General features: G+C 48.4%; 1 protein-coding gene across 1 annotated transcript in view; it reads right to left on the bottom strand.

Annotated features, from left to right (window-relative positions):
• The window catches only part of LOC135574943 (intermembrane lipid transfer protein VPS13B-like), a 415,456-nt gene that overhangs the window by 37,590 nt on the left and 360,250 nt on the right, over window positions 1–17,616 (bottom strand). Inside the window, 1 exon segment of the mRNA XM_065027065.1 lies at window positions 2,318–2,552. Coding sequence (XP_064883137.1) covers window positions 2,318–2,552 — 235 coding nt within the window.

Here is a 17,616-nt window from a genome sequence, read left to right as displayed (position 1 = left end):
GATTTACTACGGCCACGCTACACCCACCAGGCAGGGTCTGGTCCTTTTAACTTTGTTACACTACCAGGCAGCCCAGACCTGATCCGCTAACCAGGAGAGATGAAGAGCCCTTCAAAGCCAGGGTGTTTGTTTCTGAGGTAAGGTTTTTTCTTTGTCAATCTGTGTGTGTCCAACTCTGATGTCATTTAGCCAACTCCCCCCGTTTTCTGTCAGAGAGCACGGCGGAATGTTCTAGAGGAGGAATAGACATGGTTATGTCAACCTCACCTTCACCACATGTAGAGACACAGCGGTACTATATATCGATCTAACACGCACGCACGCACGCACACGCACACACACACACTCCTCTTCCTCATGTCCATGTTCTAGACGCTCATTTAGGGGGACAGCTAGGGCTCATTTGGTTCTGATTTGGGACAGCTAGGGCTCATTTGGTTCTGATTTGGGACAGCTAGGGGCTCGTTTGGTTCTGATTTGGGACAGCTAGGGCTCATTTGGTTCTGATTTGGGACATGCTAGGCTCATTTGGTTCTGATTTGGGACAGCTCCCTCATTTGGTTCTGATTTGGGACAGCTAGGGCTCATTTGGATCTGATTTGGGACAGCATTTGGTTCTGATTTGGGACAGCTAGGGCTCATTTGGTTCTGATTTGGGACAGCTAGGGCTCATTTGGTTCTGATTTGGGACAGCTAGGGCTCATTTGGTTCTGATTTGGGACAGCTAGGGCTCATTTGGTTCTGATTTGGGACATGCTAGGGCTCATTTGGTTCTGATTTGGGACAGCTAGGGCTCATTTGGTTCTGATTTGGGACAGCTAGGGCTCATTTGGTTCTGATTTGGGACATGCTAGGGCTCATTTGGTTCTGATTTGGGACATGCTAGGGCTCATTTGGTTCTGATTTGGGACATGCTAGGGCTCATTGCTATAACAGGTGTTATAACCACCTCCCCTCCTCCAGTCTGGTCCTGCTATAACAGGTGTTATAACCACCTCCCCTCCCTCCAGTCTGGTCCTGCTATAACAGGTGTTATAACCACCTCCCCTCCTCCAGTCTGGTCCTGCTATAACAGGTGTTATAACCACCTCCCTCCCTCCAGTCTGGTCCTGCTATAACAGGTGTTATAACCACCTCCCTCCCTCCAGTCTGGTCCTGGACACCATGAAGGTGTTATAACCACCTCCCTTCCTCCAGTATGGTCCTGCTATAACAGGTGTTATAACCACCTCCCTCCTCCAGTCTGGTCCTGGACACCATGAACGGGAGGTCCTGCTATAACAGGTGTTATAACCACCTCCCCTCCCTCCAGTCTGGTCCTGGACACCATGAAGGAGAGGTCCTGCTATAACAGGTGTTATAACCACCTCCCTCCCTCCAGTCTGGTCCTGGACAACATGAAGGAGAGGTCCTGCTATAACAGGTGTTATAACCACCTCCCTTCCTCCAGTCTGGTCCTGGACACCATGAAGGAGAGGTCCTGCTATAACAGGTGTTATAACCACCTCCCCTCCTCCAGTCTGGTCCTGGACACCATGAAGGAGAGGTCCTGCTATAACAGGTGTTATAACCACCTCCCCTCCTCCAGTCTGGTCCTGGACACCATGAAGGAGAGGTCCTGCTATAACAGGTGTTATAACCACCTCCCTCCCTCCAGTCTGGTCCTGGACACCATGAAGGGGAGGTCCTGCTATAACAGGTGTTATAACCACCTCCCTTCCTCCAGTGGACACCATGGTCCTGCTATAACAGGTGCTATAACCACCTCCCCTCCTCCAGTCTGGTCCTGCTATAACAGGTGTTATAACCACCTCCCCTCCTCCAGTCTGGTCCTGCTATAACAGGTGTTATAACCACCTCCCTCCCTCCAGTCTGGTCCTGGACACCATGAAGGGGAGGTCCTGCTATAACAGGTGTTATAACCACCTCCCTCCCTCCAGTCTGGTCCTGGACACCATGAAGGAGAGGTCCTGCTATAACAGGTGTTATAACCACCTCCCCTCCTCCAGTCTGGTCCTGGACACCATGAAGGGGAGGTCCTGCTATAACAGGTGTTATAACCACCTCCCTTCCTCCAGTCTGGTCCTGCTATAACAGGTGTTATAACCACCTCCTCCTCCAGTCCTCATGAAGGAGAGGTCCTGCTATAACAGGTGTTATAACCACCTCCCTCCCTCCAGTCTGGTCCTGGACACCATGAAGGGGAGGTCCTGCTATAACAGGTGTTATAACCACCTCCCTCCCTCCAGTCTGGTCCTGGACACCATGAAGGGGAGGTCCTGCTATAACAGGTGTGTATTAATGTGTAATAACATACCTTCCTCCAGTATGGGCCTGGACACCATGAAGGGGAGGTCCTGCAGGGGCTCCATGTGTTTGTGTCCAGCAGACAGCACAGTGATATGGGGCAGGCAGACTACCAGAGTCCCAGGCATGGTGGCCTGGTTGTGGTACCAGCTACGGACAGTACCGGGGATGTCTCCACAGATAATGGTGCTGGGAGAGGGGAGGCTGTCGTTGGGGAGGAACACACAGCATGACTGGAGATCCAACTGGAGGAGGAGAGAAGAAGAAGAGGAGGAGGAGAGAGAAGAAGAAGAGGAGGAGAGAAGAAGAGGAGAGAGAGGAAGAGGAGAGAGAGAGGAAGAGGAGGAGAGAGAAGAAGAGGAGGAGAGAAGAAGAGGAGAGAGAGGAAGAGGAGGAGAGAGGAAGAGGAGGAGAGAAGAAGAGGAGAGAGAGGAAGAGGAGGAGGAGAGAAGAAGAGGAGGAGAGAGAAGAAGAGGAGAGAGAGGAAGATGATGAGAGACAATTAGAGAGAGGAAGAGGAGAGAGAAGAGGAGGAGAGAGAGGAAGAAGAGGAGAGAAGAAGAGAGATGGTGTGCCATTAGAATGTGCGTCAAATGAATACATACAACACAACAACAGCTTGAGGAGCAGGGAATGAATACATAGGGAACAGTGAGGAGCAACAACAGCTTGAGGAGCAGGGGGAGTTGAGGAGCAGGGAGGGAGCTGTGAGGAGCAGGGAGGAGCAGTGAGGAGCAGGGGGAGGGAGGGAGCGTTGAGGGAGGAGTGAGAGAGGGGGGCAGGGAGGAGGAGCTGGAGAGGAGCAGGGGGAGCTGTGAGGAGCAGGGAGGAGCAGGGAGGAGCTGTGAGGAGCAGGGAGGGGCAGGGAGGAGCTGTGAGGAGCAGGGAGGAGCAGGGAGGGAGGAGCAGGGAGGAGCTGTTGAGGAGCAGGGAGGAGCAGGAGGAGCTGTGAGGAGAGGGAGCAGTGAGGAGGGAGGGGCAGTGAGGAGCAGGGAGGGGCAGTGAGGAGGAGCAGTGAGGAGCAGGGAGGGAGCAGGAGGGAGGGGGTTTCTGTACCAGGGTAACTTAGTCTTCAACAGACCATGAACTCTGTGCTGTCTCAGTGTTGACACGACAAGGCTGGTTGAAACTCCTCAGAAGGACAACACTGGTGTAATGGAAAAGCACATGTCCCTTCGCTCCTAAATCTGACCCGTACAAAACTAATCTCTCCACATTGTGTCAAGTTTCTCTCTTGTTGGACACAGTTCAAAGCCACAGAATCCTGAGAAACAAACACTGGGTAACTCACGGTGGTAACTGCCCATGCGGCCATCTATGGCGAGCGCAGATCAATCATGAATGAGGAAATATGTGCTTTTCCTGTGTGCGGCGTGAGGTAGTTTAGGTCACTAATCTGAGGCAGGGGGGAAAACACAGACAGGGTGTAATCCCAGTTCCCACAGTCACCGTGGAGGGTTCAGTCACAGTCACCGTGGAGGGCTTCAGTCACAGTTATCATGGAGGGCTTCAGTCACAGTCACTGTGGAGGGCTTCAGTCACAGTCACTGTGGAGGGTTCAGTCACAGTTACCATGGAGGGCTTCAGTCACAGTCATCAAGGAGGGTTCAGTCACAGTTACCATGGATGGCTTCAGTCACAGTCACCATGGAGGGCTTCAGTCACAGTCACCTTGGAGGGCTTCAGTCACAGTCACCGTGGAGGGCTTCAGTCACAGTCACCGTGGAGGGCTTCAGTCACAGTGGAGGGCTTCAGTCACAGTCACTGTGGAGGGCTTCAGTCACAGTCACCGTGGAGGGTTCATTCACAGTCACCGTGGAGGGCTTCAGTCACAGTCACTGTGGAGGGTTCATTCACAGTCACCGTGGAGGGTTCATTCACAGTCACCGTGGAGGGTTCAGTCACAGTCCCTGTGGAGTGCTTCAGTCACAGTCCCCATGGAGGGATTCAGTCACAGTCACCGTGGAGGGTTTCAGTCACAGTCACCGTGGAGGGCTTCAGTCACAGTTACCGTGGAGGGCTTCAGTCACAGTTACCGTGGAGGGCTTCAGTCACAGTTACCGTGGAGGGCTTCAGTCACATTCACTGTGGAGGGCTTCAGTCACAGTCACTGTGGAGGGCTTCAGTTACAGTCACCATGGAGGGCTTCAGTCACAGTCACCATGGAGGGCTTCAGTCACAGTCACCATGGAGGGCTTCAGTCACATTGATCATGGAGGGCTTCAGTCACAGTCACCATGGAGGGCTTCAGTCACAGTCACCATGGAGGCTTCAGTCACATTTATCATGGAGGGCTTCAGTCACAGTCACCATGGAGGGCTTCAGTCACATTCACCATGGAGGGTTCAGTCACAGTCACCATGGAGGCTTCAGTCACAGTCACCGTGGAGTGTTTCAGTCACAGTCACATTCACAGTCACCATGGAGGGTTCATTCACAGTCACCGTGGAGGGTTCAGTCACAGTCCCTGTGGAGGGCTTCAGTCACAGTCCCCATGGAGGGATTCAGTCACAGTCACCATGGATGGTTTCAGTCACAGTCACCATGGAGGGCTTCAGTCACAGTTACCGTGGAGGGCTTCAGTCACAGTTACCGTGGAGGGCTTCAGTCACAGTTACCGTGGAGGGCTTCAGTCACAGTCACCGTGGAGGGCTTCAGTTACAGTCACCATGGAGGGCTTCAGTTACAGTCACCATGGAGGGCTTCAGTCACAGTCACCATGGAGGGCTTCAGTCACATTGATCATGGAGGGCTTCAGTCACAGTCACCATGGAGGGCTTCAGTCACAGTCACCATGGAGGCTTCAGTCACATTTATCATGGAGGGCTTCAGTCACAGTCACCATGGAGGGCTTCAGTCACATTCACCATGGAGGGTTCAGTCACAGTCACCATGGAGGCTTCAGTCACAGTCACCGTGGAGTGTTTCAGTCACAGTCACATTCACAGTCACCATGGAGGGTTCAGTCCCAGTCATCATGGAGGGCTTCAGTCACAGTCACTGTGGAGGGTTCTGTCACAGTCACCGTGGAGGACTTCTGTCACAGTCACCATGGAGGGCTTCACAGTCACCATGGAGGGTTCAGTCACAGTCACCATGGAGGGCTTCACAGTCACCAAAGAGAGCTTCAGTCACAGTCACCATGGAGGGTTCAGTCACAGTCAATATCTCCCACATTCAGAGTGTGGGGAGGAACAGGTAGGACAAGGACTAACAGGTAGGACTAACAGGTAGGACTAACAGGTAGGACTATAACTAACAGGTAGGACTAACAGGTAGGACTATAACTAACAGGTATGACTATAACTATCAGGTAGGACTATAACTAACAGGTATGACTAACAGGTAGGACTATAACTAACAGGTAGGACTATAACTAATAGGTAGGACTATAACTAGCAGGTAGGACTATAACTAGCAGGTAGGACTATAACTAACAGGTAGGACTAAAACTAACAGGTAGGACTATAACTAACAGGTAGGACTATAACTAACAGGTAGGACTATAACTAACAGGTAGGACTATAACTAACAGGTAGGACTAACAGGTAGGACAAGGACTAACAGGTAGGACTATAACTAACAGGTAGGACTATAACTAACAGGTAGGACTATAACTAACAGGTAGGACTAACATGTAGGACTATAACTAACAGGTAGGACTATAACTAACAGGTAGGACTAACAGGTAGGACAAGGACTAACAGGTAGGACTATAACTAACAGGTAGGACTATAACTAACAGGTAGGACTATAACTAACAGGTAGGACTAACATGTAGGACTATAACTAACAGGTATGACTAACAGGTAGGACTATAACTAACAGGTAGGACTATAACTAACAGGTAGGACTATAACTATCAGGTAGGACTATAACTAACAGGTAGGACTATAACTAACAGGTAGGACTAACAGGTAGGACTAACAGGTAGGACTATAACTAACAGGTAGGACTAACAGGTAGGACTATAACTAACAGGTAGGACTATAACTAACAGGTAGGACTAACATGTAGGACTAGAACTAACAGGTAGGACTAACAGGTAGGACTATAACTAACAGGTAGGACTAACAGGTAGGACTATAACTAACAGGTAGGACTATAACTAACAGGTAGGACTATAACTATCAGGTAGGACTAACAGGTAGGACTATAACTAACAGGTAGGACTATAACTAACAGGTATGACTAACAGGTAGGACTATAACTAACAGGTATGACTAACAGGTAGGACTATAACTAACAGGTAGGACTATAACTATCAGGTAGGACTATAACTAACAGGTAGGACTATAACTAACAGGTAGGACTAACAGGTAGGACTATAACTAACAGGTAGGACTAACAGGTAGGACTATAACTAACAGGTAGGACTAACAGGTAGGACTATAACTAACAGGTAGGACTATAACTAACAGGTAGGACTAACATGTAGGACTAGAACTAACAGGTAGGACTAACAGGTAGGACTATAACTAACAGGTAGGACTAACAGGTAGGACTATAACTAACAGGTAGGACTATAACTAACAGGTAGGACTAACAGGTAGGACTATAACTAACAGGTAGGACTAACAGGTAGGACTATAACTAACAGGTAGGACTATAACTAATAACTAACAGGTAGGACTAACAGGTAGGACTATAACTAACAGGTAGGACTAACAGGTAGGACTATAACTAACAGGTAGGACTAACATGTAGGAATATAACTAACAGGTAGGACTAACAGGTAGGACTATAACTAACAGGTAGGACTATAACTAACAGGTAGGACTAACAGGTAGGACTATAACTAACAGGTAGGACTAACAGGTAGGACTATAACTAACAGGTAGTACTAACAGGTAGGACTATAACTAACATGTAGGACTAACAGGTAGGACTATAACTAACAGGTAGGACTATAACTAACAGGTAGGACTATAACTATCAGGTAGGACTAACAGGTAGGACTATAACTAACAGGTAGGACTATAACTAACAGGTATGACTAACAGGTAGGACTATAACTAACAGGTATGACTAACAGGTAGGACTATAACTAACAGGTAGGACTATAACTATCAGGTAGGACTATAACTAACAGGTAGGACTATAACTAACAGGTAGGACTAACAGGTAGGACTATAACTAACAGGTAGGACTAACAGGTAGGACTATAACTAACAGGTAGGACTAACAGGTAGGACTATAACTAACAGGTAGGACTATAACTAACATAGGACTAACATCTAGGACTAGAACTAAACAGGTAGGACTCAAACAGGTGTCCAGGACCATAATTAACAGGTAGGACTGTGTTTCAAGGCCAGAGGAGAGGACTATAACGTGGTTAACAGGTAGGACTATAACAGTGAAATGACAGCTTGACATGAGGTGGTTTGTAACAGGTAGGACTGATAACTAACAGGTAGGACTAACAGGTACCTGGACACTGTATAACTAACAGGTAGACTATAACTAATAACTAACAGGTAGGACTAACAGGTAGGACTATAACTAACAGGTAGGACTAACAGGTAGGACTATAACTAACATGGGTAGGACTAACATGTAGGAATATAACTGTTCCATGGAGGACTAACAGGTAAGGACTATAACTAACAGGTAGGACTAACATGGAGGACTAACAAGTAGGACTATAACTAACATGTATGACTATAACTAACAGGTAGGACTAACACTGTGGACTATGGAGAACTAGCATTGGGTAGTGGATATAATTGTGTTTAACAGGTAGGACTAACAGGTAGGACTATAACTAACAGGTAGGACTATAACTAACAGGTAGGACTAGAACTAACAGGTAGGACTAGAACTAACAGGTGGGTTGGGACTCCCTCAGCCCTAAGTCACCCTGGGGGGAGACCAGGACATGCAGGTGTCCTGGGGGGGCCTCCTGAGGTTGTGCTGTTAATGAAGGGGGGTTGGGGAAGAGTCAGAGAGAGTCAGAGAGGGTTGGGCGTCATAGAGAGGCAGGTAGAGAGAGAGTCAGGCAGGTGTGGGAGAGAAATAGAGAGAGAGAGAGAGTTGGGAGAGAGTCAGAGGTGTGAGGTCAGAGTAAGAGAGATAGTCAAGGGAGTGTGGGTTGAGAGAGAGTCAGAGAGAGATAGAGAGAGAGTCAGTGAGAGAAATAGAGAGAGAGAGAGACAGTCAGTGAGAGAAATAGAGAGAGAGAGAGTCAGCGAGAGAGTCAGAGTGAGAGAGATAGTCAAGGGAGTCAGCAAGAGAGAGAGTCAGAGAGAGATAGAGAGAGAGTCAGTGAGAGAAATAGAGAGAGAGAGAGAGTCAGAGAGAGACAGAGAGAGAGTCAGTGAGAGAAAATAACAACAACAACAGAGAGAGAGAGAGAGAGAGTGAGAGAAAAGAGAGAGAGAGAGAGTCAGCAGAGAGTCAGAGTGAGAGAGTCAGAGTGAGAGAGATAGTCAACAAAGCGAGTCAGCGAGAGAGAGTCAGAGAGAGAGAGAGTCAGAGAGAGATTCAACAACAGCAACAAGAGAGAGAGAGAGAGAGAGAGAGTCAGAGAGAGAGAGAAAGAGTCAGAGAGAGAGAGAGAGAGAGAGTCAGAGAGAGAGTCAGAGAGAGAGTCAGAGAGAGAGAGAAAGAGAGAACAGAGCTCTATGCCTGTGGTGCTTGTACGAACAGATTCAACCGAAGAGAAGAGAGTGTAAAACAGCCTGATGTCAGAATATCAACTGCTGAGGCCACTGCCAAAACCAATGACAGCATCTCTGTTACACCAGCCCTCCCTCCCTCTCTCTGTAACTCTACCACATCCTCTCTGTATCTCTACCACATCTCTCTGTAACTCCCCCATCTATCTAACTCTATATTTCTGTATCTCTAACTAACTCCCCATCCTCTCTGTATCTCTCCCCCATCTATCTAACTCTATACTCTTCCTCTCTAACTCTCCCTCTCTGTATCTCTCCCCCCCATCTATCTAATCCTCTCTCTCTACCACATCATCTCTCTCTACCACATCTCTCCCCTACCCATCTATCTAACTCTATATTTCTCTCTAACTCTCCACATCCTCTCTCCTCTACCCTCCCCTGTCAAAGCCGTGGTGTTTGTGTCCAGTCGTTGTAACCATGACCACATCCGTCTGATTCACAATGGAAAATGTGTGTTACTGTGTTTCAAGGCCAGAGGGGAGAGAGAAGAGGAGAACAGAGCCCGTGGTTCACATCCTCTCTGTAGGGTTGATCCTCTCTGTATCTCTCAGGGCCTACACATCCTCTCTGAAATGACAGCTTGACATGAGGTGGTTTGTAATACTACAGGGGTAATCTGAGTCAATCTGGACACTGTGTGTTCCTATGGAGAGTAGTAACATGTATCTCTACCACAGGGGTAACCTGGACACTGTGTGTTCCTATGGAGAGAGCTAGCTACAGGGGTAATCTACCACATCCTCTCTACAGGGGTAATCTGGACACTGTGTGTTCCTGTGACCATCTCTCTGTATCTCTACCACAGGGGTAATCTGGACACTCTGTGTTCCTACATCCTCTCTGTAGAGAGCTAGCTACCACATCCTCTCTGTAATCTGGACACTGTCTGTAACTCTACCACATCCTCTCTGTAGCTACCACATCCTCTCTGTAATCTGGACACTGGGTGTTCCTATCTGTAGAGCTAGCTACATCCTCTCTGTAATCTACCACACTGGGTGTTCCTATGGAGAGAGCATGTAGCTACATCCTCTGTAACCTGGACACTGTCTGTAACTCTAGAGAGCTAGCTACTCTACCACATCCTCTCTGTAATCTGGACACTGTAACTCTACCACATGTTCCTGTGGAGAGAGCTAGCTACCACAGGGGTAATCTGGACACTGTAACTGTGTTCCTGTATCTAGAGAGCTAGCTACAGGGGTAATCTGGACACTGTGTGTTCCTAACTCTACCAGAGCTAGCTACAGGGGTAGTCTGGACACTGTGTGTCACATCCTCTGTAGAGCTAGCTACCACATCCAATCTGTACACTCTGTGTTCCTATGGAGAGAGCTAGCTACAGGGGTAATCTGGACACTGTGTGTTCCTACCACATCCTCTCTGGAGAGGAGCTAGCTACCACAGGGGTAATCTGAGTCAATCTGGACATCCTGTCTGTTCCTATGGAGAGAGATAGCTACACAGGGTAAAATATGGCACAAGGTCATTGGGTAGTGGATATAATCTGTGTTTAACAGCTCACCACATCCTCTCTGGCCAATAAACACAGTTTTGGAAGGAGTGGGGACATATATACCACATCTCCCTACTGAGAATCCTCTCTGGCAGGTGTGGGTTGGGGGTAACTGTACAATCTCTCCCTACTGAGAAGTGACAGGTGTGGGTTGGGGGTAAAGGTCAGGCATCCTCTCTGGTGTGGGTTGGGGGTACCACATCCTCTCTGTATCTCTAGGCAGGTGTGGGTTGGGGGTAAAGTATCTCACCAGGTGTGGGTTGGGGGGTAAAGGTCAGGCAGGTGTCTGTAACAGGGGGGTAACATCCTCTGTATCTCTAGGCACATGTGGGTTGGGGGGTTAACATCTCTCTGTAACTCAGGCACTCTACCACATCCTCTCTGGTGTGGGTTGGGGGGTACCACATCCTCTCTGTAACTCTACCACAGGTGTGGGTTGGGGGGTAAAGGTCTAGGCATCCTCTCTGTAACTCTGGGTTGGGGGGGGTAAAGGTCAGGCAGGTGTGGGTCTGGGGGTACCACATCCTCTCTGTAACTCTACCACATCCTGGGTCTGGGGGGTAAAGGTCACCACATCCTCTCTGTGGTTACCACATGGGGGGGTAAAGGTCAGGCAGTGTGGGTTGGGGGTCTACCACATCCTCTCTGTAACTCTAGGCAGGTGTGGGTCTGGGGGGTAAAGGTCAGGCAGGTGTGGGTCTGGGGGTTAAAGGTCACATCCTCTCTGTATCTCTACCACATGGGTCTGTAACTCTACCACATCCTCTCTGTATCTCTAGGCAGTAACTCTACCACATGGGTTGGGGGGTAAAGGTCAGGCAGGTACCACATGGGTCTGGGGGTTAAAGGTCAGGCAGGTGTGGGTTGGGGGGTAAAGGTCAGGCAGGTGTGGGTACCCATGGGGGGTAAAGGTCAGGCAGGTGTGGGTTGGGGGTAACATCCTCTCTGTATCTCACCACATCCTCTCTGTAACTGGGGTTGGGGGTATCTCTAACATCCTCTCTGCAACAACAACTAACAGCAACAACAACAGCTACCACATCCTCTCTGTAACTCAACAACAGCAACAACAATCCTCTCATCTCAACTGTAACAGCATCCTCTCTGTAACTCTACCACATCCTCTCTGTATCTCTACCACATCCTCTCTGTAACTCTACCACATCCTCTCTGTAACTCTACCACATCCTCTCTGTATCTCTACCACATCCTCTCTGTAACTCTACACACATCCTCTCTGTAACTCTACCACATCCTCTCTGTAACTCTACCACATCCTCTCTGTATCTCTACCACATCCTCTGTAACTCTACCACATCCTCTCTGTAACTCTACCACATCCTCTCTGTACTCTACCACATCCTCTCTGTATCTCTACCACATCCTCTCTGTATCTCTACCACATCCTCTCTGTAACTCTACCACATCCTCTCTGTATCTCTACCACATACCACCTCTCTGTAACTCTACCACATCCTCTCTGTAACTCTACCACATCCTCTCTGTAACTCTACCACATCCTCTCTGTAACTCTACCACATCCTCTCTGTAACTCTACCACATCCTCTCTGTAACTCTACCACATCCTCTCTGTACTCTACCACATCTCTCTGTAACTCTACCACATCCTCTCTGTAACTCTAACTGTATCTCTACCACATCCTCTCTGTATCTCTACCACATCCTCTCTGTAACTCTACCACACCACTCATCCTCTCTGTATCTCTACCACATCCTCTCTGTATCTCTACCACATCCTCTCTGTTACTCTACCACATCCTCTCTGTTACTCTACCACATCCTCTCTGTAACTCTACCACATCCTCTCTGTTACTCTACTCACATCCTCTCTGTATCTCTACCACATCCTCTCTGTAACTCTACCACATCCTCTCTGTAACTCTACCACATCCTCTCTGTAACTCTACCACATCCTCTCTGTAACTCTACCACATATCTCTACTACCACATCCTCTCTGTAACTCTACCACATCCTCTCTGTAACTCTACCACATCCTCTCTGTATCTCTACCACATCCTCTCTGTTATCCTCTCTGTAACTCTCAGGAGGTCAGTAGTAACATGTATCTCTACCACATCCTCTCTGTAACTCTCTCACATCCTCTCTGTAACAGGAGGTAGTAACATGTATCTCTACCACATCCTCTCTGTAACTCTACCACATCCTCTCTGTAACTCTACCACATCCTCTCTGTATCTCTACCACATCCTCTCTGTAACTCTACCACATCCTCTCTGTAACTCTACCACATCCTCTCTGTAACTCTACCACATCCTCTCTGTAACTCTACCACATCCTCTCTGTAACTCTACCACATCCTCTCTGTAACTCTACCACATCTCTCTGTAACTCTACCACATCCTCTCTGTTACTCTCTCACATCCTCTCTGTTACTCTACCACATCCTCTCTGAGGTCAGTAGTAACATGTATCTCTACCACATCCTCTCGGTTACTCTCTCTCAGGAGGTAAGTTCTACCACATCCTCAGAGAGGGGTCTGTAACTAGGCACAACACAACACGGAGCCTGGACAAGTTCTGTGGAATACAACCCCCACCCCCAGGACCTAATTTCTTAATTAAACTACTTGTTCAAGGACTATAGGAAGGACTGACTAATACCAGGTCCATAGGAAGGACTGACTAACACCAGGTCTATAGGAAGGACTGACTAATACCAGGTCCATAGGAAGGACTGACTAATACCAGGTCCATAGGAAGGACTGACTAACACCAGGTCTATAGGAAGGACTGACTAACACCAGGTCTATAGGAAGGACTGACTAACACCAGGTCTATAGGAAGGACTGACTAACACCAGGTCTATAGGAAGGACTGACTAACACCAGGTCTATAGGAAGGACTGACTAACACCAGGTCTATAGGAAGGACTGACTAACACCAGGTCTATAGGAAGGACTGACTAACACCAGGTCTATAGGAAGGACTGACTAACACCAGGTCTATAGGAAGGACTGACTAACACCAGGATCTTGTTTGTAGTTTCTCCTGTGTTCCCCAGCCCACTGTGTGTGTGTGTGTGTGTGTGTGTGTGTGTGTGTATAAAGCATGTAGCATCATCACCACCTCAACAGACTCTATTGAAAACTTTCTGAACTAGAACAGGAAACTAAAACATTTCTTCATTTCAACCAGGAAGTCTCGGGAAAAACACACCAATACATTCCTTATGCTGGTTTAGTTACACACACACACACACACACACACACACGGAAAACAGACACACACACACACACACACACACACACACAGAAACAGACACACACACCACACACACACAGAAACAGAACACACACGGAAACACACACACACACACACAGAAACAGACACACACACAGACACACACACACACACACACAGAAACAGACACACACACACACTCCTCCACAGTGGCCCACCAACCAGCCAGCACAGACCAACAGACACTCCACACTCCACAGTGGCCCAAACCAGACACAGACCACACTAGTGTGTTGATCACACAGCTACAGACCAGGCACACAAAGTGGCCCACAACCAGCCAGCTACAGACCAGGCTTTAGTTCTCCCCTGTGATTCCACAGTCAATGCCAGCCAGCTACAGACCAGGCCAGTTCCTAGTTTGATCTAGTTACCTCCACTCCTCCACAGTGGCCCACCAACCAGCCAGCTACAGACCAGGCTTTAGTTCCTAGTGTGTTGATCTAGTGACCTCCACTCCACAGACACCTGAATTAACACCTCCCAGTGGCCCACCCCAGCCAGCTAAACCAGGCTTTAGAGTGTGTGAGACTGAAACAGCCAGCTACAGACCAGGCTTTAGTTCCTGTGTTCCCCAGCCCACTGCTGGTCAGAATAACCTCCACTCCTCCACAGTGGCCCACCAACCAGCCAGCTACAGACCAGGCTTTAGTTCCTAGTGTGTTGATCTAGTGACCTCCACAGTGGCCCACCAACCAGCCAGCTACAGACCAGGCTTTAGTTCCTAGTGTGTTGATCTAGTGACCTCCACAGTGGCCCACCAACCAGCCAGCTACAGACCAGGCTTTAGTTCCTAGTGTGTTGATCTAGTTACCTCCACAGTGGCCCACCAACCAGCCCTACAGACCAGGCTTTAGTTCCTGGCCCACCACCAGCCAGCCAGCTACAGACCAGGCTTTAGTTCCTAGTGTGTTGATCTAGTTACCTCCACTCCTCCACCAAACCAGCCAGCTCCACAGTGGCTAGTGTTGATCACTAACCAGCCAGACCAGGCTTTAGTTCCTCCACAGTGGCCCACCAACCAGCCAGTGTTGATCTAGTGTGTTGATTAGTTACCTCTACAGTGGCCCACCAGCCCTCCACAGTGGCCCACCAACCAGCCAGCTACAGACCAGGCTTTAGTTCCTAGTGTGTTGATCTAGTTACCTCCACTCCTCTACAGTGGCCCCTAACCAGCCAGCTACAGACCAGGCTTTAGTTCCTAGTGTGTTGATCTAGTTACCTCTACAGTGGCTCAGACCAGCCAGCAGTGGCCCACCAAACAGCCAGACCAGGCTTTAGTTCCTAGTGTGTTGATCTAGTTACCTCCACTCAGACCCACAGTGGCCCACCAAAGTGGCCCACCAACCAGCCAGCTACAGACCAGGCTTTAGTTCCTAGTGTGTTGATCTAGTTACCTCTACAGTGGCTCACCAGCCAGCCAGCTACAGACCAGGCTTTAGTTCCTAGTGTGATTGTCCTGGGGGTGAAATGACTGCCTGTCTTTCTCTGTTTCCCTGGGTTGGCCTGACAACACAGAGTTCTAAATATGGAGATCATGTCAGTTCTCAGTTCTCCTGGCCAGCTAATCAGACAGGCCTTTTGAGTCACACGTGTAGACTGGACCCTGTTTCAATTCCACTGTTTTAAATATGTGTCCCTCCTCTCTCCCTGTAGGAGAGGCTGTGTCCAGTACTGTTCAATATTACTGTCCGGTTTAATATTATGACCGAGCCAGTACACCAGGATGGTTTATCTGTCCTGTCCTGTTTAGTGTTATGACCGAGCCAGTACACCAGGATGGTTTATCTGTCCTGTCCTGTTTAGTGTTATGACCGAGCCAGTACACCAGGATGGTTTATCTGTCCTGTCCTGTTTAGTGTTATGACCGAGCCAGTACACCAGGATGGTTTATCTGTCCTGTTTAGTGTTATGACCGAGCCAGTACACCAGGATGGTTTATCTGTCCTGTTTAGTGTTATGACCGAGCCAGTACACCAGGATGGTTTATCTGTCCTGTCCTGTTTAGTGTTATGACCGAGCCAGTACACCAGGATGGTTTATCTGTCCTGTTTAGTGTTATGACCGAGCCAGTACACCAGGATGGTTTATCTGTCCTGTCCTGTTTAGTGTTATGACCGAGCCAGTACACCAGGATGGTTTATCTGTCCTGTTTAGTGTTATGACCGAGCCAGTACACCAGGATGGTTTATCTGTCCTGTCCTGTCCTGTTTAGTGTTATGACCGAGCCAGTACACCAGGATGGGATGGTTTATCTGTCCTGTTCCTGTTTAGTGTTATGACCGAGCCAGTACACCAGGATGGTTTATCTGTGTCCAGTACTGTTCAATATTACTGTTCTGTTTAGTGTTTAGCCAGTACACCAGGATGGTTTATCTGTCCTGTTTAGTGTTATGACCGAGCCAGTACACCAGGATGGTTTATCTGTCCTGTCCTGTTTAGTGTTATGACCGAGCCAGTACACCAGGTGGTTTATCTGTCCTGTTTAGAGTTATGACCGAGCCAGTACACCAGGATGGTTTATCTGTCCTGTCCTGTTTAGTGTTATGTACACCAGGATGGTTTATCTGTCCTGTCCTGTTTAGTGTTATGACCGAGCCAGTACACCAGGATGGTTTATCTGTCCTGTTTAGGATGGATGGTTTAATCTGAAGGATGGATGGTTTAATCTGAGGCTGGATGGTTTAATCCTGTTTAGTGTTAAGGCTGGATGGTTCTGAAGGCTGGATGGTTTAATCTGCCAGTCCAAGGCTGGATGGTTTAATCTGAAGGCTGGATGGTTTAATCTGAAGGCTGGATGGTTTAATCTGAAGGATGGATGGTTTATCTGTCCTGTCTGAAGGCTGGATGGTTTAATCTGTCCTGCTGGATGGTTTAATCTGAATGCTGGATGGTTTAATCTGAAAGCTGGATGGTTTAATCTGAAGGCTGGATGGTTTAATCTGAAAGCTGGATGGTTTAATCTGAAGGCTGGATGGTTTAATCTGAAGGCTGGATGGTTTAATGGTTTATCTGTCCTGTCCTGTTATGACCGTGAGCCAGTACACCAGGATGTTTTAATCCTGAAGACCGAGCTGGATGGTTTAATCTGTACACCAGGATGGTTTAATCTGAAGGCTGGATGGTTTAATCTGAAGGCTGGATGGTTTAATCTGAAAGCTGGATGGTTTAATCTGAAAGCTGGATGGTTTAATCTGAAGGCTGGATGGTTTAATCTGAAGGCTGGATGGTTTAATCTGAAAGCTGGATGGTTTAATCTGAAGGCTGGATGGTTTAATCTGAAGGCTGGATGGTTTAATCTGAAAGCTGGATGGTTTAATCTGAAGGCTGGATGGTTTAATCTGAAGGCTGGATGGTTTAATCTGAAGGTTTAATCTGAATGCTGGATGGTTTAATCTGAAGGCCCATGTAGAAGTGGCAAATATTACCACATGAGGGAAGCTCTTTAAATCGTTCTGGTGAAACTAGCAGATGACCATCTGTAGAGAGGACAGGCAGCCTGGGTTATACCAAAACAACCCCATGACTACAGGGATGTGCCCGTGTGTGTGATTGTACACGTGTGTGTGTGTATGCACATACACTAGGCCAGAGTCCATCTCTCCCAGGAGCTAGCCACCTCTCTCTCTCTCTCCCTCATTCTCTCTCTCTCTCTAGCCCTCCTTTTCTTTCTCTCTCTCTCTCTCCCTCCTTTTCTTTCTCTCTCTCCCTCTCTCTCTCTCTCTCTGTCTGTCTCTCTCCCCCTCCTTCTTTCTCTCGCTCTCTCTGTTCCACCAAACAACAGTGACTCACCACAGAGTATAGCGAGCCATAGGGCTCCACAGGAA

Source organism: Oncorhynchus nerka, linkage group LG14 (genome assembly GCF_034236695.1).
Source record: "Oncorhynchus nerka isolate Pitt River linkage group LG14, Oner_Uvic_2.0, whole genome shotgun sequence".
Taxonomy (NCBI): Eukaryota; Metazoa; Chordata; class Actinopteri; order Salmoniformes; family Salmonidae; genus Oncorhynchus; species Oncorhynchus nerka.
Note: the sequence above shows the minus strand (reverse complement) of the source record. Positions and strands in the feature narration are given on the sequence as shown.